Source organism: Pipra filicauda, unplaced genomic scaffold (assembly GCF_003945595.2).
Source record: "Pipra filicauda isolate LSUMZ 115617 unplaced genomic scaffold, ASM394559v2 scaffold92_size2517590_pilon, whole genome shotgun sequence".
Classification (NCBI taxonomy): Eukaryota; Metazoa; Chordata; class Aves; order Passeriformes; family Pipridae; genus Pipra; species Pipra filicauda.
The window spans coordinates 1,505,194-1,529,727 of NW_024105120.1; the positions used below are offsets into that span (position 1 = coordinate 1,505,194).

Genomic DNA, 24,534 nt, shown 5'->3' on the forward strand with positions numbered 1-24,534 from the left:
TTGCTAAATCCTGACACCAGACCAGGATGTCGCCCTTTGACAGTGCCACAAAACACCCTGAGTTGAAGCAAAAAATCAGACCTTTACTTCGCTAGACTGGATCTTGGATGGTACCACAGGAGGGACTCTCAGTTAGGACACAGGTGGCCAAACAGCCTTTCCCCTCCAGGACACACATTAAAGCCTCACTGGGGTCACTAATGATCAACCACCCTGGCTTTGCTGCACTTGCAAGCATATTTTTCATTTCACTGGTTTACTCTCTGCAGGACTAGGTCACTGGGCTGCCTCTGAGTTGCCTGGATGGTCCTCCCACCAGAAGCTTTAGTGTCTGGGGCTTGTTGTCCATCTCAGGAGTAATTTGCTGCTATCCTGGATCCAGCTCAGTGGAGGGAAAATGGATTTTGTGTTGAACAAGTTCCTAACTTTCTTGAGGTGAAGGATCTTTCCCTGCCAACACTGCTCTTGTAACTGCTGCTGTTCTAAATTTTGTAGAACTGGTAACTTAAATTCAGGAAGTGTCCTAGTCCTGGATGTCACCCCTGAATTCAAAAGATATCTTTTTTTATAGAAGAGGCATATCTTTGCATCCAAGGCTTTCACTTCTGAACTCAACAAAGCAAAATTCATGCTTGTCTGGGAGTGCAATCACCCATGACTGCACATGTCCATACCGCTTATTTTCAGTGATGTGTGTTGCATCTTTCCCTGGAGCTCCACACAAACTGATCTTTCAGGGGACTCTAGGATGCCAAGGTTTTCCTTCCGAGTCAGTCAGGAAACGCTTTGGCTAAAAAGAGTGATGGTAATCACTTTCTAGATATGAAAAATCCTAATAAACATTTTTGGAAAGTTTGTTATTTAGCCTGGTTTTTTTCTGTTTCAATATTCAATTATTTCCAATTGGAAAAGGGAGTTTGATGTACTGAGAGGTGACAGAAATGCTCATGAGCTGGCTCTGCAGGAGCCCACACTTCTGGGAAAGGAAGGCAATGTGGTTCTCCACACTGCAAGATTTACAACTGCCCTGCAAAGCTCATGAATGCAGGTGGACTTCCTAGCTGAATATTGGGTGAGGTTTGACAGCATTAAGCCATTTTCTACCAATCTACCAGAAAATGGATCCAAATTTACTGTTACATCCTATTTCTCATCACATTTGAAAAACGAGCACATACAGTTTTGGACCCTACCTTAAAATGTGTTAATAATGAAAAGCCAGGGGAGATGCACATGTACCTAACTCATCATTCGAAATCAATACTGCAAGTAACATTTATAAACAGAAAAAACAGAGTTGAGTGCACTCTGCATCCCAGGAACTGCAAAAACTATTGTCATGATGGGCAGGAGGAGTAATTTGGTTCACTGGTTTTCCCTATGGAGAGACTATTAGCAGCTGTCAGTTTTCTATTGCTGCCAGTCATTCATTTCTCCTTCACATTTCTCCCAAAAGGAAGTGCAAGGCTAGTTGTTGGTAATGAAGAAGAACAAAATCACTGTTTCTCAGTTTTTAAAAGCCACTGTCTGATGTAACTGTACAGCTACAACATACAGTGGAGAAGAAAGCAGGCACTCAAGTTGCCCTGATTGGAATTTTTACGAGTGTTTTACAGTGCTGTATTTAACCAGACCAATTGCTGTATCCCTCAGTTGGACGTAGTGGATTCCTCTCCTTTCTGCCTTTCTCCATCAAGCCACAGGCACATAAGTGCTTTAATTGAACATGGAAGCTGCTTGGAAATTGGAACCTTCTGTTCTCAGGTGAAGAGCTTCCCTTCCCTTCAACGCTGCCATCACTAACATTGACAGTGTGGGAAAACTTGATGTCTTTGCAGGCATTCAGTTCTTTGAAGGGACAGCTTGATGGACACTCACAGACGACAATGGATTCATGGAACCTTAGAACCATAGAATGGTTTCGGTTGGAAGGGACCTTAAAGTTCCAACCCCCTTGCCATGGGCAGGGACACCTTTTCCTAGATCAGGTTGCTCAAATCCCCATCCAGCCTGGCCTTGAAATATTAAAAAATTATAATTGTCAGTGTCATTAAATACATATCATGCAAACATTTATCATTATAATGGCCTTGGTTATGAACACTGAAAAATAATAAATCAAGAGCTTTGGATTCACATCTGCAATTGGAGAATTTCCACACAGGCTTTACCATCTTCCTCTGCAGTTACTGTCTGAGACAGCTCAGTTGTAATTCCAACTAATCCCCGTGCCCAGAGTTGCTTTTGCCACAGATCTGATGGGTCTCCCTTCAACCATCTCTTTCTCAGCACTGGGACCTTTTGGCAGCACCTGGGCCAGAAACAAGGGGGCTTTGCACTGCCAAAATCATCCTTCTTTATGAGGGATTCCATGGCTATCCTACTCCTCAGAGACACTTAGGTTTAAAGCTGAAGCAGCAGCAAGCCCTCCCAGAACCTTCCTCTCCACTTGAAATTAATTTGTTCCACTGCAGGCTGGATAACATTAATATTAATAATTAATTTCCCTGGTGAGAAGACTTCTTTCAGTGACAACTGTTCTCAGTTTGCAGAGGTGGTAGTAAGAATCTACTGTAAATTAGATTTTACATGTAAATTATTTGTTAATGGGGTAATGAAAACCAAACATCACAGCAATCCAATTCATAGATACGACTCACAGGATCTTTACAATTCCTTCAAATATAGATAATTCTTCAGAGACTTAATGTGGAAAAAGGTTTCTGCACACCAAGTAACGCCATCAGATGGTGAATGAAGTATTAAATCATTTCAGTCAAACAGACACAATCTAAAAAGAATCAAAATCAACACATCACTGATGAGGAACAAACCATCAATTCCAAGAATTCCTAATTTGCTGCAGAAATCAAGGAAATTATTTGCTCACCTCTCTGGTGAAAAACAATTACCAGATGATTTTTTCATGAGGTCTGATTCCTGCAGCTCACCTGCTCTACCTGTCAGCTGCACCATCTTCTTGTACATTTGACTGCACAACAGCTTCTGAGAAAAGAGGGAACCCTCTGTCAAATTCCTCTTTAGGACAGCTTTCAACCACAACAGTAACACCATGGTTTGCCTCCCGGGAGTCGACAGCTCCTCCCATTTTTGTGTCGACTGCAAACTTGCTCAGTATGGGGTTGGTGATTGCCCAACCCCAGGGCAATCATTTGTCCAGGTCTCTCTGCAGGACCTCCCTGCCCTCCAGGGAGTCGACAGCTCCTCCCAGTTTTGTGTCGTCTGCACACTTGCTTAATATCCCTTCCAGCCCTGCGTCCAAGTCATTTATGAAGGTGTGGAAGAGCAGTGGGCCTCAGATGGAGCCCTGTGGAACCCCCCTAGTGACTCCCTGTTCATGTGCTTCTGAGCAAAAAGGAAGGAAAGATACAGCTGGGTCAGGGGAGGAGAAATAAATGACAAGATTTCTCAGGTTTCTAAGAGAACTTCAGAATTGCCAGTAGATTGGTTTACATCAGCTGTGCTCTGCAGATATAACCATGCACCTCCCACTGCATCGAGAATGTTTTCCTGCAGGAACTGTTAGAAACCATGGGACATGAGCACTTCTGTAGCACTTTTCTAGACAATGGAGGGTCTCAGTTCTGAAAGTTTCAGGGACCAAGTTTGGCTTGTCTGCTTTCTCCAGTAAATGTCTCAGAAATGTCAGTGCAGCAGTATCCAAATAACTCAACAGAAGCAATTCTAAGCACATTCCAGTCCTTCCTGCAGGTTGGATCCCCTCAGCTGCAATTGTGGGAGGAGCTGAATCTGTCACTCAGCACAGGAGCTGCAGAGAGGCAGCAGTTCCTCTTAAGACATCAAGAAACTGGTCTCACCCTGTAGCAGCCCATACCCTCGGCACCAGAAATGCTGCACAGGCAGAGGGGGCCCCAAACCAGCCGTGTTTCTCGTCTGCACCTTGCTTGTGTCTCGCCAGTGAAGGCCCAGGTTCCTCCAGAAGTGCGAGACGATGATGCCAAAGGACAAGGGGGAACACTTTCGGGTTAGGCACCTCAAAGTTTAATTCTGCTGTTACTAAGGGTTATTTGATTGACAGACTCTGGAAGGGAAGCAGAGGGCAAAAAGTGTCTGATGATGCAGCAAAGATGGCAAGGGGACACCTGAACAACGCCAGGGTCTGGCTGTGGGGAAGGGCCGTGGTCACCGTGGAGCCTGGAGGGCTGCCGGGAAAGGGGATGGGGTCACAGCCACGGGACTGGCACCGCGGCGGCCCTGGGGCTGAGGGCGCCTGTGGGAAACCAAATCCCACCTGGCACACCGGCTGTGCTGCAGCCTCGGGATCGGGAAGCGTATGGGATGGTACAGCTGATGGGTGGTAGGAGCATACAGAACATGCCAGTTTTCTGTGGTTTTCATAAATCCAGGGCATTTCCGTGCATCCTTGTGATGTCCCCTATGGCACAGTGCAGTAAGGGGCAGGGATGGGGAGAGGTGAAACCTGAAAGCCTTTCATGGAAAAACATCCTGTTCTTTCCAGCCAGATCAATGGCTTGCCTTCATGAACTTGGATCCAGCCTACCACCTGGCAGGGGCCACTTCTACAGAAACTACTTTTGGAAATGCAGACATTTTGCTGGTGTTTATTTACTGTCCGTTTTCAAGAGCCTCAAACCCATGAACAGGTAGTTAGCAAAGGGGAGACTGCTGCACATGTGCAGTCCTGTTCCTACATCATGAAATTATGTGGAAACAGGAGAGAATTCTTTCTTGTAAACACACTTGTTTTGGGATACCATCCTTCTCTTCACCACTCCCACGGGTCCATCAGAGATAGGGCGAGGGATGTGAGAGGACCAGAGGACTAAGGTACACTTTTCCATATGAGGACAGCAGATGCTGCTGTCACACCACAGCAAATCCTTGGGTAGACACGGGTGTCATCTTACTGAACACACAAATGCTGGGGATGCTGCCTTCACAGTTACAGTGACAAGGCGAAAATGCTTGCAAACAGCTAATTATTGCCTTCTGTGTTCCCTTGACAGGTTTCTAAGGATCTGGGCCCATCCTGATGTGTGGCTGAGTAGGAGCCTGTGAGTGACATCCCTCCACCACAGGAGACAGACAGAGCTGTTCCCAAACACCCCTTGTCATTTGCCACCCCAGCCTGAGGCTTCCAAGGTTGAAACTGAGCAAGACCCTCAGTAACTCAGTTCCAGTGCTGAGGGCGTGGATGTGTGCCAGAGCTTGGAAAACATTCCTCTGGTGTTTTCTGGGCACACAACTACTGCAGACTGTGGGATGTCACCTAATAACCTCTGGAGGCAGATCTCCTTGTCAACAATATTTGTGATTATTGTCCTGTTGGTTACTCATAATAGAAATGTTTATAGATCATCAATACATTGGCCCATGCAGACAATTCACTGCACTTTGTCATTTTAAAGGCAGGTGCCATTCTCCATCTCTTTTTTCAAGGCACGAAAGTGCTACCCAAACAAACACAGTGCAAATATTTCGTAAGGGAACCAGAAAACTTCAGCTTTATTTGAAACATTTTTGTTTGCAGGTGCTTTTTTCAAAAATTCAAAAAAAATAACTAAGCTCTTCCTATTTTTCCTTGCAGGTGTTTTATTGAACAATTCAAAAAAACAACTAAACTAAGCTCCTAAGTTCCTAAGGCTTCAAAATGACAGAAAACTGGAAGGTATTTGACATCCTGGAGAAACAATTCCGGCATGTTTTCTTCCAGTCTCAGTCATTGTACTGCCTGCCTGGTGGAGTGTGACAGGTCTGTCAGGCTCTTGGTCAATACCAGAGCACAGGTCTCTCTGATGACTTTGGCAAAGATCTCTGGAAAAAGAGAGGGAGAGAGAAAACCTTTGGTTGCTTTCATACAACAGGCACATCTGACAGAGGACACTCAGCAAATACAGCTACTTGATTCAAAGGGCACTTGCAAAGCCTTTAGAATTTCAGCAACTGCCTCATCAGTGTGAGCCTTTTTACAGCCTTCCTACCGCACATTGTGCTTATTTTCTTTTGCCACTCTGCCAACAGATCATGGCACTGCATCCCTTCATCCTCAGTAGCTCACAAAGCCTTGTGTTTTATGGAAAATGGCACTGCAAAGGCCACATGGGATGGCAGGTTACAGGCTGAACTGCACCCCCTCTACAGCTTTTACAGATGCACCACTGCTTGCACCACAGGAGAACACAACAGTTTTAACAACAAAACTGTACAATAACAAGAGGAGCAGCAATTCTAGGAGTTGCTACTGGCAAATACTGGTCACGTGCCCAGCAAGGACTCCAAAATTCAAGTGCTGCTCAGGAGCCAAGTTCCTTTAGCAAGTGCTGCTCCAACAGGGCAGGTTGATGCTGCACATCTTGCCTGATTCTGCTGTGCATGGGATAGTCCTCTCCCCTCTTTCACTACCAACTTTTCCCAGTGGGAATGGCCCCTATTCACTGCACACATGCTCCCCAGCTTCTCTACCTTGGCATAGCTGAGGACTATTTTACACAGAGCACAGCACCACCTGATCCAGCCCAAAAACGCTTCCTATCCTTCCCACTCCAAAAGCCACAACATGACTAAAGCAGCTGCTCTTTTTCACTGAAAGGGAAGAGCGAACTCCAGAACTAAAGATCTTCCATCACTACTGCAGCTGGAATATCCTTTCCCCAACTAAACGCTGGCCCCAACGCCTCCATGCTTTCAGAGCACCTCAGCATTTTGTCTGCAGAACAGCAGTTTCCTCCTGTTGTCAGGACACAAACCTCAGCACCAGTCCAAGCCAACAGCTCAAATTCCAGCCACAGGCAAGCAGGAATAGAATACAGTAGCCCATGACTGATGCACGAGCCTGCCCTGTTGGGTACACCGACAACTTGGAGACACGCTCTTGGAAGCACTCACTCTAGCAAAGACCTGGCCAAAATACTGGCAGTGCCCTGTTGAGAAAATCTTAGATGATGCAGGACATATACTGCATCAGGCCTGCTTGCACAATCCGGCCTGCGTGCTGGATGGCAGGGACCTGTGTTCTCCAGCAGCAGATGTGTGTCCTTGAGCAGCAGATATCAGAAAGCTGCATAGAGGAAAACAAGGAAGGATGTTGTTATCCAGGGTGTGAGAAACCAGAAGATGGGGGGACCTGGAAATGTGCCTTGGCTAGTAGAGCCAATGAAGTTATAGATATAGTGTGTGAAAGTAAATGTAACCAATAGAAAGTTAGAATAGAGCGTGTGAACCCTGTAGGACCCTTGATAATGTGTGTATTTTTGGAATAAAGTTAGAGCATTGCCTGTACCTCTATGAGGATGTGTCTCTGACTCTCGAGCTCGTTTTTTGCATCTTCTCCTTTTAGTGCCCTGGTGTGCAAACTGGCAGGGAAGCTTCAGCACATCTACCAGAAGCACTGCAAATGCTACACTGGGGTAAGCCAGAAATTCCTGGCCACCGAGGATGCCTGAAATGCCTCCTGCCTCAGCCTGCCTGCTGTCTGAGTGCAGGCAGGACAGGAGACCTGAAATAGTGTTGTCCTTCAGGTGTCCCCTTGACACCTTTGCTGTGTCAGAGATGCTGCTTCCCTTCTGGAGTTTGTCAGTGAAATACCCTCAGTAACAGCGTGGTTAGACCTCTGGTGGTTTCTGCTGGAAGTGTTCCCCCTTGTCCTTTGGCATTGTTGTCTAGTACTTCTGGAGTTGTAATTCCATGCTTAGTCCATTTTGAAGCTGACAGATGAAACTTTTGGTGAATATGCTGAATGATCCTCCTTTGCAGTCTTTAGGCTGTGGCCCCTGACTGTTTTCTGTGCATAGGCGTTCTGGGTAATGGCTCTGTAAGCTCCAGTAAAAAATCCATGGCTTCACTTTTTGCTTGTTTCAGCATTGTCATTGTCATCCTTGGTTACTTCTGTTTGGCCTCAATGATCAACATCTGTTTGATAATACAGTCCTCCAGTGCTGAAGCCTGGAGAGGGAGGAGGAAGAAACAGTGAGGTTGCAACCCTGGCTGTGCGCCCTGTGTGCTGCATGTACAGCTCAGGGGTGGTGACACCTGAAGGACAACACTATTTCAGGTCTCCTGTCCTGCCTGCACTCAGACAGCAGGCAGGCTGAGGCAGGAGGCTGTATTAAGCAGTTCCTACATTTCATTTGCACTCACCTCAGGTGCTGGTGCACTTGGAGGGTCACTCACGTCACCGTCACTCAAGGCGGTCTCCATCTCCAAGCCAGAGGACCTCTCTGAGTAAACGGTCTCCCAGTCTACGGAGCTCTCTGAGTCACTGGTCTCCGAGCTGCTGGATGGAGATGATGCCACACTCCTGAGCTGGGACTGTAGGGCACTGCAAAGCCACCAGGAGATGAAATTACAAAGGAGCATGGGTGAAGATTATTTACTTATTATATTGACATGGCAGTATTTAGAAATAAAACTGAAACCCTCTGTTTTGGCAACGAGAGGAGAGGGGAGAAGACTCTGCCATACTCAAAACATAAAGCACTGGAATGAAAAAACCTCTGGAAATAATAAATCTTTCAACTTCAACCCAGTCAGACAAATATGTAAGCAGGACATCACTGCTACATTCTGAAGCTGCATTTGGCCAACTCAACTTTAAAAACCCCATCTAAACTGGTCAGGGCTTTTCTGAAAGCCTCAGTCCTTTCAACTGGAAAAAAATTTCCAATAAAGGCTACCAGATTTCAGGATGGTTTTTTGGTTTTCTATTCTTCCCCTTAAGTTTTCCCTTCTCCATCTGTGTTCCTTGATCAAGACAAAATGTGGGTCAGTGCTCTCCTAGAGGAAAAGTTCTGGGCTTCCCCACCTTTCTTCCTCTAATGCTCACACAGGGCACTTTAGTCTGTCTTGAATATTGCTTCTGACTAACAATACATGACAGAAACCAGGAACCCTTTCCCATCTCCCCCTCCCATAAAAAGGAGGTTTGTTTTTCTCCTTATCTGGTCTAGCTAGAAGTTTGGTAAAAAACCTGTCTCTTGGAGAAACAAGTGCAGAAGGAACCTTTTCAACAACCTGTTTTGGTCACAAAAAGAAAGAGAAGAGGGGAAGGACAGGTTAGCTCAAGGAACTCAGAACAATGCAACAAGGTGAGATGATTCCAAGGCACGTCTGTGTGCCTGATGTGTCCAACATCCCAAACTGACTTGGTTGTCATCACTCTCCTCACTGTCACTGAGCTGCAGGTCGTCCAGGAGCACGCTGAAAGACAACCAGAACATAAATATCAGCCAAGGCAGACACATTCTCAAGCACCAAACTCTGAACAAGATTTGGGTTGGGCTTGCCAAAACAAAACAACTTCCCCCATCCCTTCTGAACATTTGACACATTCAGGCTGCAAAGCCCTGTCACTGCCTGAATGGGTGGTAAAATGGTAACACACAGCCAGGCATTTCATTGGGCTTTCCAGCTGACCTGGGGATATTGGGCAATGGAGGTCAGGAACAAGGGCAGCAAAGACCAAGCTCAGTGAGGGAATGCTGCTCACAAAAGGCTCCCTGGCCCAGCCTGCAGGGGGAAGGAGTCTGATCCTTGCACAGGAAGAGACTCCCATGCTCTCAGCCTGCACTGCTCCCCAAGGGACAGAAAGCACCCTCTGTGCACCAGAAGCTGTGCATGTTCACGCTCTCTGTGCTCAAGGGCTACCAGTATTTCTCCTGTCACAGGGCTCCTTGTTTTCCTGCTGAAGTCTCCTGACACACATACATTCCTGTTCCTTCTGGAAACTAGCTGGGGCCTGACTCATGAACCCAGAGAATTCCTCCAGTGTCCTTCCAAAACTGGGGGAAAAAGCCTGGGAACCAGGACAGGAGTTTTACTTAATCTGCTCACAACTCTCTTCATTCCAACCTCATTTCCAACTACAGGCTCTCTGTGAGAAATTTTTCTCATGGGCATAGAAGAAAAATAAGACACCAACCCCTCATCACAGCACAGTTCACAGCAAGAAAACAAATAGGAATGATCACCAATGAACCCCATCGTCCTGGAGAAAGGAGGAGAACACTGGTGTTCCTGAGGCCTGTTAGGAAAACTACACAAATCTTCACACTCTTTCATGTCAAATTATGAACCAAGCAAATGAGATTTACAGCTCTGTGGGTCACCTCTAAACACCCTAAGCAGTTTGGTTTTATGTTTACATGACAATAGAGGAGCAAAATCCTGGAATAAAAATGTGATTCCCTTACATAAACACTATCCCCATTACCTACACAAATCCTTTTACACTCCTACCAAAGCAGTTGACACAGATGGGGGCATTTTCAGGGAAATAGGTCCGTGCCACTGCCAAAGCTGGCCACGGTCTCACAACCAACAGCAATTCCACAAACCACAAGTGGTTCATCTGCTCTTATCCACAGACCAACTTCACATTTTCTATCCTAGCCATTCACTTAGCAGATTGTGCCCCTCCCTGCCTTTACAATGAGAATATGAACACAGTTCTGGTTCACAGGCAAACTGCAGCATGCCTGGATTATACATTTCTAACTGGAGCTTTCAGGAAAACCCCACAGAGCTGAAGCCAGTTTTCAACAGCACCCTCAGGCAGCCAGAAACCAAAGCCAGTGGCTACAGGAGAAACTAGGAACCCTTTCTGATTTCTCCCTCATATAAAAAAGGTTTGTTTTTCTCCTAATTTGGTCTATCTAGTAGTTTGGGAACAAACCTGTATCTTGGAGGAGCAAGTGGAGAAGGTGGCCTTTCAACAATCTGTTTTGTTCACAAAAACAAAGAGAGGGGGAGGAAAGGTTAGCTTAAGGAACTCATAGCAATGCAAGAAGTTGAGATGATACAACATCCCAAACTGACCTGGTTGTCATCACTCTCCTCACTGTCACTGAGCTGCAGGTCGTCTACGAGCACGCTGAAAGACAACCAGAACATAAATATCAGCCTAGGTAGACATATTCTCAAGCACCAGACAGTGAACAACTTGGGTCGTGCTTGCTAAAACGAATTAACCTCCCCTATCCCTTCTGAATATTTAGCACGTTCAGGCTGCAAAGCCCTGTCACTGCCTGAATGGGTGGTAAAATGGTAACACACAGCCAGGCATTTCATTGGGCTTCCCAGCTGACCTGGGGATATTGGGCAATGGAGGTCAGGAACAAGGGCTGCCATCTAGAGGCAGCAAAGACCAAGCTCAGGGAGGGAATGCTGCTCACAAAAGGCTCCCTGGCCCAGCCCGCAGGGGGGAAGGAGTCTGATCCTTGCACAGGAAGAGACTCCCATGCTCTCAGCCTGCACTGCTCCCCAAGGCTACGACAGTAATACTTGGGGGATTTTCTTCAGTTTTGGTTTGGTTATATTATAGACCATATAACCATTCCATGGTTTACTGGACTTGGCATTGCTGGATTAATGGTTGGATTTGAGGATCTTAAAGGTCTTTTCTATCCTAAACCTTTCTGTGAGTCCACCGGGAAATAATAATGTTTTTATTAATGAAAATTCCCTGCACTCGAGTTTTCTAAGAAAAATCAGACTGATAAAACCTGAAGTTTCAGAATCCTCAAGGAGCACCAGTTTTTGTGCCTTCCAGGTTCTTTTAAGAAACTGCCCAGTAGAGCTGGGAACAGAATCTGGTTACTTACGATGTTCTGGGCTGAGAGCTCGGCAATGTTCCTGAAGCTGTGCCAGACTGCTCTGCACATCAAACAGGAATAGGTTGGATTAAGTTGCCTCACTTCTAGCCTCTTTCACCCTATGATCTCTGAGCAGCAGATTGGAAAGTCACTTTCTTCCGGAACATGCTTGCCACTGAGATTATTCATCACTCCATGGGCTTTCCCAGTGGGGTTTCCGAAGGGGGTTTCCTAATGAAATACTGCTTGTGCCCTGCTGGACTGCTACCTTCATTTCTACGTAATGAATGTTTACAGTCTCTAAGGCCATTTCTAAAGTCATCCCTGTTCAACAAAGCAGAGGAAATCACCCTTCTTAATCCATGTAAACATCTGATGTTCTCCACAACATTTCACACACCACACACAAAATGACCTGTCAATACATAACTGGGTGTTTGCTTTGGATTTCTGCTTACCCTGATTCTGAGCTGCAGAGCCATCTGTGTCCTAGAAAGAAAGACAAAGTGCATGCTGAGAATGAAATAAATCAGCTCTCTCAATAGCACTTTACCAATGCTTGGTTTCCCAGGTGTTACCTACTTTGACTAAACACTTTGACTGGCTTGTCGGAGTCTGACTGGGAAGTGTTCCAGAGTCCAAGCTGGCCTGACATACGTTAGCATGCACAGAAATGATACGTGCTACTGCCACCAAAAATGTATTACTGGCACATTAGGGGTAGGTACATCTTTGAAGAAGTATTTTAAAACTTTACAAGAAGTGCCAAGCAGCTTAACAGAATCAGCAAATATCTTTTCTTGACAATAAAGTTAATATGGCTTTTGTACATCAACATCTACCTCCTCTGGCTCAAAAGTCTTGCAACCCTAAAAAGACAAAACTTGCTAAAAACAACTGAAAAGAGGAAAGATCATTTTGCCACCATCTCAGCCCACTCCAAAACACTCAGCAGCACAATCGCAGTTGCTTCCCACCTCGAGATCCACTGGGCTAAAAAGCAGGTGAAAGCACATGCAAGAGGCAGAAGGCTCTCTTGGAATTTACCAAGAGCCCTGGCAAAAAGCAGCTGGTTTACCGTTGTTGAGTAAGGCAATTGGGAAGGCTCTGCTTTTGGAGGCGACTGCAGAGGTGACACGGGACGTGAAAATGGAAAGATCATTTCCTGGAAAACAATTGAGAGAAGCAGCTCTCAGGATATTTGCTGAGAGACACAGAGGAAATTTCACGTTTCCCCGAGGTGCCTACAAAAATATCGATATGCATTCCTAACAGGCAAGAACACAGACTGTCTGGTGAAACACAAAGGGATGCCAGACTTCCAGCTGGAGTCCTTGGGCTGCAACCCCAGCCAGCACACGGCATTTTCACACCGTGCGCAGGGTGACACAGACTCAGACCTAGACACTGGGACCCCGTGTGCTGCTCACAGAGCAAAGATGGAGACCTCACCTACGAGTGCACGCACTGCATAGGATTCCCCAGGAACCGGGAGTGGTTCTCCCACCCTTCACTGTGACTGGGGCTCCCCAGCGAATGAAGTCGTCTGGATGAGGGTAATGGATTAACGGGGTAACTGGGGATGTATCTTCTTTATCACTGTTCTTTGCTGGTATAGGAATGATTAGATGTATTACCTTGTTCAGTCTGGTTGTTGCACAAATGATGTGTGTGCTAAGCTTACTGCCATATTAAATGCAGTATTTTGGTTTGGTGTTGCCTTAATATTGCTAATCAAGTAGGACCCTTCCCTCTACTGGTGTTTGTGTCCTCTCTGTCACCGATTAATTGGCCCAACATGCTGGCAGCATGGACACAAGGCAGTGTGTCCAGTGCCTTGGGAGGAAGGAAGGTCAGGAAAGGGAACTCCTGACTTGAGGATGGAGCAGCTCTGTCTGTCTCACAAGCCTTGTCAGTGTGGCTCTTGAACTGCACTGGACTGTATTACACTCACACCCTGAGAGCAAGGTTGATCTGACAACTCCAGCTGTATCTGAGGCTGACTTTGATCTTTACTGCTCCTCAGCACAGCCCACAACACACTTGCAGCAACAGCAACACCCACTGAGTGAGCAGAAGTGGAGCGCTGTGTTTTTCCCCACCCCTTACCTTAATGCACGCAAAATAGAAGGAAACACAGAGCTCTGTTCTTTAAGAGCACCTACCCTCAAAATGTCCTCAATGGATGGCGCATCCGTGGTGTTGGTTTTCTCCAGGAAAGGTTCAAGCTCAGATGATTCTGATGTCTTCGAATTTTTAAGTGGTTGTTCTGTCACTGAGCTCTGAAATGTCTTGGTTTGTCTGGAGCTCGGTTCACAACACTTGCTCCTGGTCTGTGACCTGGACTTGAACTTTTTTGGAATCCATATGACCTTCCGCAAATTCTTCCTCATGTACTCCTTGAAATCATTATAATCTCCGAGGACGTTCCTAATGCACCTTGACAGCGCATCTTTGTTATCAGTCTGCAACACAAGAACAGAGAGCTGGAAAGTTCTGGAGCACCCCAAGAGATCCAGCTCAGCAAGAGGCATTCCTCAGGATCTTAATTGAATCACCACGCGTCAGCACAAATGAAGTTAGGCAAGCTGGTCTTGATCCTGACAGTCTCTCCAAAGCAAACGGGACTGCTCTGGCCACTGCCAGTCATTCCAAGCCAAGCTTGCAGGTGCACCTGCAGCCTTCAGGAGCACCAACATCAGATCCACTTTTTTATCACCACAGCTGCAGACAAACAGGCAGCCAAGCTGCTCTTGTTCTCCCTCCTGCTACAGGAGACCAACCCCAAGTCCATCGTGCTCTTGCACAGCCAGCAGAGCTTTAAGCGCATCCTCTGAGGAACTGAAGTTCAGCAGATGGGAAGATGCTGTGTTTGCCTGTACCATGCTCAAGTCTGCTACACCCCATGCAGAAGGCACAGCTCTCCTTCCTCTCCTTCCCCTCCACACCCCACTGCTATTACCTTGTGGGGTTTTGCAAAGATGGGAGCCTTCCCAGGGAACTGGTCTTTCTCCCCTAGAGCCTCCCGTCTCCTCTTCTCTTGTGCCTCAAGACGAAGCAAGTCTCTGTTCTTCTCGGACAAGCTTTCACAAAGAGAAAGAGAAAGGATGATGAACATCTTACACCAGAGTTATCAACCCCTTTATACTCTGTGCAGAACCCATGGTTGTCAGACAATGCCACATGTCCAGCATGACAGTAATTGGGAAATCACAGACTGGTTACAGCTGACAAATCAGTTGGGGCAAGCAATTGCTGTCCCACATAGGAATGAGACACACAAGGGACAGCATGCATCTTTCTTAAAAGGTATTTCTACTCCTGATACCATTCATCAAGAAGGGTGGGAAGGAAAAACTGTCCACCCATTTAATTGTGAAACAAATTGAGAAGCAGTCAACGGGGGTCATAAGCACATGAGCTGGCAGATCCCCTTGCAATGATTGATCTGAGCAACTACCATTCTTGTTCTCCTTCAGACTTCTGCCCCAACTCTCCACCTGAGAGGAAAAGGGAATCCGCTATTTTGAAGGTGTTGCCATTTTCAAAGACTGAACTTTGCCTACTCTATAATCAGGCTTGAAAACTCACTCTCTACTTTAAATGGATATTTGGAAAGGCGCTGACCTGGGACACCACACAGTTCCATTTAAAACAATCCCATAAATTGAATTAGTAAGAAGGCCTCAGGAATTCAGAAAACAGCAGGTCAGATCACCCTGTTCCTCCTCAGCCATATCTGCCAGCACTCAATTCCACCAGCCCCACAGCAAAACACCAGGAAAGCTGTGTCACACGCCCTGCACAGTGACTTCATGGAAAACCAGACCCTTTAAACTACACCTCATCAGTGAAATACTACGGCAAAAGAAGGGAATCTCCTGCTCTAATATTTATGGACATTGGGGAAGGAACAGCATGCAGGCATAATGGATGCAGGTATCTCTCTCCTGTGTCTCCAGACTACTGTCAACACACAATTTCTAGATTCGTCTTCTCAAGTGCCCCAGTTTGCAAGGTAAGAGCCTTGTCTTCCCCAGCACTGACATTTTCTCAAATACCACACCAATCATCAGCTCCTGCAAGTTTAAACATCCCTAAAGAAGAGGCAGAGCTGCCTCGTCTCATGCTGAGGGGCTGTTCTTTAAAAGAAATAAGTTGTATCGCACTAGATGACATCCTAATTCAGACCAGAAGGGTCTGCTGTCTACTGAAACACCCACTTTTTTAAGAGACGTCTGTACCTTTTTTAATATAAGCTTCCCCACCCCTGTGGAGACACCATTTCTGCCCATCGTTCCCCTGCCCAGGGAGGGTGTTTGTCAATTTGCTCTTCCCGGCTTTTGAAAACCTGGGCTATGCTGTAACTCAGAACACTGCAGAGTTCCCCCAGGCTCCCTGTTGGGAAGCCAGGCAGAAAGCCTCGGAGATCCACAGTCAGCTCAGGCCCCGTGTGGGCGGGACTGCCCCACATACACCAGTGAACCAGGGCTGTGCCGTGCGGGCCAAGGCGGGAAACCTTCCCCACAGGCACGGCCGGCACGGACCGAGGGCACAGACACACAGACACAGAGACACACAGACACAGAGACGGACAGACACAGAGACGCACAGACACAGACAAAGAGACACACAGACACACACAAAGAGACACACAGACACACACAGATACAGACACAGAGACACACAGAGACAGACAGATACAGACACACACACACACAAAAACACACAAACACACAGACACAGAAACACACACACACACAAACACATACACACACACACACACACTCCCTCAGGGAGCATCGCAGGGCTGACACTCGCTGCGATAACTCCGCTCACATGACTCAACAGAGATCTCTCCCCACACTGCCAAAGACAAGATCCACCACTGAGTTCATGGTGGTGGTAAACTTTTCTTCCATGCTTCCTGTCATTATTCCTAGCTTTCTCCACTTCTTTCTGGTTTTCCTTTTTTCTCTCTGCCTCTCTTGGACTTAATCCAGTTGAGTTATTGTGATAAACTGAGAAAATGATTTGGGCTAATTAAAAGAAAATCGTGTAAGGTCAATATGACCTGGAGAGAGAAAAGAAAAACAAATCGTAAAACTTAATTGGGCCCCTGTAAAGAGATAAAACAAGTTACCTCCCTTTTACCTTGTGTAAGACTTATAGTGAAGGAATTTTGTTTAGTTAGATAATAGCACCTTTCTTAAAAATTTAGAACTTTATATCGATAACAAGCAAACATCTGCTGAATGTCTGACTTGACAATATATTATGGATACTTATAGATAATATTCTTGTCTAAGAAAAAACATCTGTTGAATGTATGACTTAATAATGTGTAATGCTTATATATAATGAATATTCATGAATTAGTTGGAAATAAATGTAGAACAACTGTCTTCTTTGGGTGAGACAGGTGTTGGGAGTTGTTGAAACCCCTCCCTGATCACCCAGCGCTGAATTTGCTTTTATCATATAATAAATTCTAATTGGAAATCAAGCGACTCTGGGGTTTCTGTTTATCACAATTAGTGACCCCGACATGATGTTCTCCGAGCCCTGCTGGGTTAATTAGTACTTGAAACGGGGGGGGCCCCCGCTGAATTCAGTGGCCTATTTCGTGTCTAATTTTCCACAGGACTGGAGTAACACATTATATGGTTATATGGTAAAAGCAAGGATTGCTCCCGGATTGCTGCAGCAAAAGGGCCCATAATTCTCGTGCACGAAGACCCAGGGAAGAACAACGGACTGTGAGTATTCCCTGGTTGGGCGGATAAAAGAGGTCAGAGTGAATGAGTGAATGAGACGCAGCTTTGCTGCGAAGCGGTTTCGGTAGCCCTTTTAACTGCGTTTCTGTCTCCGTGCGAACGGAACGGCCAGTGACCGGGCGAAGTGAGAGAATTGGTGATTGGACCTCTGGGGTCGGTGGAAAAAGGACCTTTGTGTCAGTGGGGAGAGTTTAGAAGGGATCCCAGAGAGTCGGTGGAGAGATTCTAGAAGGGACCTCGGCAAACTATGGGGCAAGGATTCAGTAAGAAAGGTAGCCCCAAAATGAAAGGGAGCAAGCAGGCATTGCCCAAGCAGGTATTGCTTGATATTACCCCTGCCAGCCCTTTGGGGGTAATGATATCAAATTGGGAAGATATTGAGAATATTGGTAAGTTAACCAAAGAAAGGCCAATAGAAAAGAGATCAAAAGAAGCGAAATGGGAACTATTAGGTAGCTTACCTCTCTCCCCTATAACCCTTCTTATCTTTTACTAACTCCCTGGGTTGTAGTTCCCACAGCCCCAAGAAATACTCCCCCTCCCTCTCCACAACTTCCCTTGGCTGTAAACCTCAAGGCCCTGTTAAATCAGGGGTATGGAAGTCCCAAAAGAACTAAAGCCCAAAGGAAAAAACAAACAGCCCTAAGAAACATCAGAGCCTTTTTAGTAGATCAAGAAAGCTCTAGTGAAGAAGACAAAAGTTTAAAAACAACGAAAAAAATAGGGAAACTGCTAGAAGACCTCTTGGGAGTAGCTGAACAATTAAACAAATTCTTAGGACTCGATTGGGAATGTAACTCAGCCCTGACTGAGTACTATACTTGCTTGACCCAGAGAACCAAAAAGGCTGTTCCCCATGAGAAAAATGTCAAAAAGGCATTTAAAGATCAGCAAGAAAAAAATAAAACCCCTATTACCTGGTTAGAAAGACTAAAGAAGAATTCACAGCAATATTTAGACATCAGTCCTGATACACCAGCTGGCCTAATATTGTTGAAAGTCCACTTTATAAATTATGCCTGGAGTGATATTAAAAGAGAACTAAAGAAATTAGATGGATGGGAGAAAGGGGAGCTCAAAGACTTACTGAGAGAAGCCCAAAAAGTATATATAAGTGGACCCCAACAAATTGTTTCAAGAGTCCAGGCAGTAAAATGTTTCTATTGTAAAAGAAAAGGTCATCTAAAAAGAAATTGTCTGAAAAGACAGAGAGACTTGAAACTATTTGAATAAAATAAATGAGATTAAAAGTGTCAAGAGCTCTATTTTCCAAGAATAACACACTGTAACCAGGTCTTGACAAAACTAAAATAAAACCTCAAGGTGAAAAATATAAATTCATAGTGAAGACTGAACCTAATCAAAAAGATATAACCAAAGTTCCCCAGAATTATAAAGCCAGTAAAGCTACAATCAAAGTGATTAGAACAAAGAGAAAAATTCACAATACCTCTCGAAAAACAAGTTTAAATTTAGCAGCTTATTTCAAGCACTGGAGAGAACGACTAGACTCCCCTTTTGCACTACCAGCCCACGCAAAACACGCCGGGATCAGCCTAGCAACCATCTGAGCAGTGCCCCAAACCCTGTGATAAACAGACAGATCTCTGTAGGGAGCGGGCTCACACTGCCAGTGCCCCCCGCGCCCACCAATGCCAGACCCCCCTCAGCCCGGCTGCCGGCGGCCTGCCCGTGCTGAGTCATCTCCCCTGCCCTGGCACACGAGCTGGGGGCACCGTGTGCCATCGCGGAGTCGGCGTCCCCTCCCCACACACCCCGGAGGCACCGCGGAGTGAAGGGCCAGCTTTGGCTCTTGGCTGCTTTCTCTCTGTCTTCCCCGAGCGGGAGGAGGGGGGAAGGGGGAAAACTGAAGCGGCGTCCTGCAGAAGTAGGACGAGGGAGTCTGTAACTTTAACTTTGGTGACTTGAGAAAAGTTATTTCTGTAATATATTTTGTCCTTTAGAACAACAAGCACCAAGTCCTAAAAGTATGTATATGTATGCAGCTGAATGTCTTCACCCATACTTGCAGTGAAATTTGGAGAAAGTTTTAAACAGTAATAAAGAGAGAGGAGGAAAGAAAGTGATTGATTTATTCTGTGTTGGAAGCCCTGTTGTAGGGGGTCTGTAGTTGTGTTTGTCAGTGTAGTAGGAGGAAGCGTGTGAGTTTTACTGTTAAAAATTTGATTTTAGAGGAGCTGGTATGTGTTTGCAAGTGATAAAATGGATTATTTTGCTTACCTGTGTCTCAAGTTTGGCACTTTTTAGAAATCCTCACCCAGTAAACAAGCTAACATGAGAAAGGGGGGGGGGGAGGGGGCTGTAGTGAAATAAGAAGGGGAACCACTGCTTTACTCTCGATATGGGTTGGAAATTAACTATTTATAAAAAGTTCATTTCGGCAGACAGACCTGGTAACCAAGCAAAAACACCAAAACTCGACTGGAAGTGGTATGGATGAAAAAGATTTTTGTGCGAAAATGGACAAATACCAGTCTCCAAAAAGTGATGCATTTACAAAATTGGACTGCAATTTTGAATAATACTGTCAGAACACTAGATAGTACCAGTATTTTCAGAGAGAGAAGAGAAAGAACTAACACGAATAGGTGCAAAGAAGCAAGAAGGGGGGCATGGATCTTAGCAGATGGGAGAAAAATAGTTTCTAAACCGATAGCACGAGCAATATTAATGAAATTACATCAAACTACTCACTGGGGAACACGTGCTCTATGTGATCAGTTTTTACAATGTTATGGGTGCACAGGAATTTTCGAAATCGCTAAGCAAGTTACCAGCCACTGCTTGACATGTCAAAAAGTAAATAAAAAGGTTATGAGAAATACCCCTGTAGGGGGATGGGATATTGCATACCGACCCTTTGAGCGAATACAGGTGGATTTCACAGAACTCCCACCTGTGAATAGATGGAAATATCTATTAGTAATAACTGACCATCTAACCCACTGGGTAGAAGCGATACCTACTGGAAGGACTACAACAAATTTTGTAATCAAAGTGTTACTTGAAAATATAATTCCTAGATATGGAATGGTATATAGTATAGATTCAGACAGAAGAACTCATTTCACCTCAAAAATACTTAAAGAAATAGCAATTGCGTTAAGAATCATGTGGAAACACCATACTCCCTGGCACCCCCAAAGCTCAGGGAGGGTCGAGCGAATGAACCAGACTCTGAAGCAAGCCCTAACTAAATAGATGATTGAAACCCAGATGTCATGGGTTAAATGTTTACCCCTGGCCTTACTACATATTCGAACCCAGCGCAGGGCAGACCTCGGTCTATCACCATATGAAATGCTTTATGGAATGCCTTATATCTGGCTAAAGGATGCAGTAGGTGACTATAACAATATTGACACCAAATTAAGACTGTACATACACAAACACTTGCAAAAAGGTTGACAGAAATAAGAGAACGAAGAGCCTTAGCCCAAACAGCACCATCAGATTTAAAGATACATAAAATAAACCCTGGAGATTGGGCCTTAATAAAGAGATGGAAAGAAACTTCTTCCCATTTTGAGAAGGTCCCTTCCAGGTACGGCTCACGACAGAGACCGCAGTGCATACAGCAGAACGAGGGTGGATACAGGTGACCAGAGTGAAAGGACCTGTTGCTCCATCACCCCTGAAGGAGTGGACTGTGTCATCAACGCCTGGGGACCTACGACTTAAACTCCAGAAAAGACCTTTATGAATTGATCACCTGAATGGAGAAAACATATGGAGGACTGGAATGAGTCACAGAAATTCTTGATTCTTCCATGCTGAAAGACAACTGTGATGGAGAACAGGGTATGCAGGTGGTCATGGGCAGTGTCTTAGTCAGCAACAGACTTCAGCAATGCATTTACTTAGTTCCCTTTCCCTAACAGTGTAGAAATGGGGACAGCATTGCTTTGTAACACCGAGCTGTCCATGTGCAGCCATGCTGTTATTGTGGGCACGTACACCTGGGACTGGGAGCAGCAGTCACTGCTTTAAGCTTACCATGGGAGCCTTTTCACATGTCAAAAAATAAGAAATTGGAGATGATTTTTTTTTACAACTGGGAAAAAAATAGTGATTGGTATGTATATGATATGAAACAAAAAAAGAAAACTATGCATCCTGCTTTAAGTCAGATTTATTCAAATTCCTGAAGTCTTTCTTGGGTCTCCTGAAGCAAGGTTTGTGCCTAAATTAGTCTAGTGTTTTGTTAGGTAAATGCAGTAGCCTTTCCCCATTAACCCTAGAGAGAAATAAGCTCTCTTGGGACATAGGCACTTGGAGATAGTTTATCTGCTCTACTTCAGCAGTCTGCCTTAAGGAAAGATTAATCCTATTTTTTGCCGCTAACTTGACTTAGAGTTACTTCACAGCGGACTTGGGACATCTGCCTGGATGAATTTGATACTGGCTGCTTTCCAGTTTATAGTAAATGTGCATGAGGGGTTGTTTCTGGTTGATGGGGGTTTTATGTGTTTGGTGTTTGGTTTAAGGTGATAGCTGGCTGAGAATGGTACATTCACACTACATGGTCTGATCAAAGGGAAATGCACACAGTGGCAAGAGAAGCCTCAACTACCACCACACCCTGTCCTCTGCCAAGGGAGGAGTTGGCCCCACAGCTGGGAAACGCAGCAGAAGAGCCAACCCAGATGCCCCAATCTTCACACAAGACATTGGAGCAGGTAACAACAGGGGTACAAATATCCAGCACGTTGCATTGAGCGCCCTGACCAAACTGTCCTGCGGACAGACATGGTCCCAGCCGGCATGTTGCACCACAGGACAGCGCTGGGAGGCACAGGCAGGGACTCTGGAGACAGCGTTGTCCCTGTGACTGGGGCCTTGGCAGGCCTGTTCCTTCTGATCTGCGCTGTGCTCGTAGCTCTGCTGTTGTCGAGGCAAAGGAAGGAGCCTTCTGCTGGGAATAGCACGGTGCCCACCAGCCTCTCCGGCAGCAGGGACCCTCTGAGCACACGGCACAGCAGCAGTGACAGTTCAGGAGTTTGGCCAGTTCCTTGGGTGCTTGTCTTTTAATATGTGACTTCACCAAAGAGCAGATTCAAATCTAGCTCTTGGATGACTCCTTTGCACCAAATAGCGGCTGGTTATTTGTAATGGGCAGCTACTTCTGACAGGGTTGGTGTACCAGGTCCATTTGAGAGTGACTTATTCATAGAATTCAAACTCCATGAATGGGAGTCGATGCTTTATCATTTTTTTTTAACCCCTTTTTTTAAAAAATGTTTTGAATGTGGAGATGTAAATGTGCCTTATATCCACTGTGGAAGGCTGGTGCTTGGAAGGATGTTGGTTTTGATCACATGTACAGAATTTAGCTTTCATATAACGGGTTTTGGTGGGGCAGTTGTTGTTGCCTTTTAAATAATTTTTGCTGGGGAAGGAGGAAGTTAGTAATGTTAAAATGGAAGCTAAGCAGTAGATGCTAATGTTCTTTTAAATAGGCAATACCAACAGTTTTGGCTCAAATTTATAACGAAGACCTCAGCCATACGGACAAGAGACACACAGGTAAGGCTGTGTTACCTGCAAGGAGAGCTGGTATGTCACCAGTGAGAATTAGACTGTACTGTAAAGCCACACTAGAAAAATGTCAGTGTTTTAAGTGCTTTCAAACGTTCTTAAGCAGACTCTAGCAGTTCAGAACAAAGGTAATGACCTCCTTCCCATATTGTACAATAATCATCTATTTGTTTGCTTGACTATAGCATCAAAATACAGGCAAATTCTTACAAAAGGACAGGTTTTGTTGCCAGATAGCACTGAGGAAACACCTGAATCGTCTAGAGCAAATATTTTGCTTCGTTTTTTATTTTTTGAAAGAAAATGGATTTTCTCTAAATTGGCAGGATACCACTTGAGAGACTAAGGTTTAGTTCCTTTCACTTTCTGCATGCAGCCACTTGAGAACTGTTAGCACAAATGAAGTGCTGCTTAACTATTTAATAAGTCTTCCCCTTCTGCTTCCTCTAAAGGTTATTATTCAGATTAGCTTAAAACAAATGATCATGGCTTGACTAGTTTTGGGTTTTTTTGTGAAAAGGGATGCTTTTAAAGCTGCAGCATTTTTGTTTAGGGTATGCTAAATGTAAGCATTTAAACTAATTTCTTCTAGGGCTGCCAGGACAATTAAACTTACGAAGTGATGTCAACCCTGCTGCACCTGCCACAGTGACTTTTTTAAGAGTGGTTATTCAGCCTGTTCTCAGCTGGTGTCTGCAAATCAGTCACTGGCAAATGGAAACTCAGGTCCTATACCAATAAAAACTGAACTGCTGCCCAGAAAATCTACATCTGGGAATTGTCAGCAAAGCTGATTTTTCATTATTTCCCTCTGTTTATACAACACTGCTGCCTTTAGATTTGTGTTCTTAAGCAGGCCAAAACTGAGCAAAGATTGCGAGCATTTGCTGTGATTTGGTGTGTTTGTTTTTTTAGTAAATTCTAAATTATGCCACATGAGATGGCATCTCAGTCAGAATGTGCAGATACAGCACCAAAAAGGGACAGTGCAGGGAACACTCGTGCATGGCACTGCTGGACTGGCTCAGGGCAGAGCCAGGGTTGCTAATTACAGCTGTGCACAGCTGGAGTCAGCACCAGTTCCTTTCACATCACACCAGTGCTGTCTCTGCATCTACCCCATCTACCCCATCTGAGAGAAGCAGGTTGTGTTTCATGTATTGTCATGTTTTCTGTTCTGACTACTTGTTTGCCAATCCCCCCATTCTGCCATGCTTAGGCCAGTCTAATGCAGTACAGACCTCAGCAGGACTGACTTTTCTCCTGGAACAGATTTTAAGCAGAAAGTGTTACAATTCTGTTCCAATCTGTATGTGTGATGATCATTACTTGAACTTACTTTTATGCACAAATATCCTCCGTTCTCTGAAATTTGTGGAAAGGCTAATTATTTGCCTCAGGAGTAAAGCTAAGGTCAGAGCCACAAAAGTTCCAGAAATGGAGATTGTCCATCATGATCAACAGAACTATTTAGTGGTGTTTTCTTATTAGAAGCCACCACCAGTCAGTGTTCACAGCACCCTAAAAGGAAACAAACTGGGGGAATGACTAAATAAATACGTATTCAAGTGGAAACATAAATGAAAAAAAAAAAGTCACATAAAGCC

At 45.2% G+C, this 24,534-nt stretch overlaps 1 protein-coding gene across 3 annotated transcripts in view; it reads right to left on the minus strand.

Moving 5' to 3' along the window:
- The window catches only part of LOC113992452, a 42,134-nt gene extending 25,993 nt beyond the window's left edge, over positions 1 to 16,141 (minus strand). The window contains exons 1-7 of one of the 3 annotated variants that reach the window (XR_005567235.1): positions 14,554 to 16,141; positions 13,757 to 14,056; positions 12,050 to 12,080; positions 10,816 to 10,870; positions 10,673 to 10,716; positions 9,144 to 9,198; positions 8,297 to 8,320 (exon numbers count right to left, since the gene is read on the minus strand). Coding sequence is in view for 1 of the 3 variants with exons in the window: in XM_039391271.1 (XP_039247205.1) it covers positions 2,891 to 3,006; positions 8,140 to 8,320; positions 9,144 to 9,198; positions 11,601 to 11,652; positions 12,050 to 12,073 (428 nt within the window). In the remaining 2 variants the exon portion in view is untranslated. Of the gene's footprint in view, positions 1 to 2,890; positions 3,007 to 8,139; positions 9,199 to 10,672; positions 10,717 to 10,815; positions 10,871 to 11,600; positions 11,653 to 12,049; positions 12,081 to 12,669; positions 12,801 to 13,756; positions 14,057 to 14,553 lie in introns of those variants that run through there. The other 2 variants (XM_039391271.1, XR_005567234.1) reach the window with 2 other exon arrangements.
- Positions 16,142 to 24,534: the final 8,393 nt, after the last annotated feature.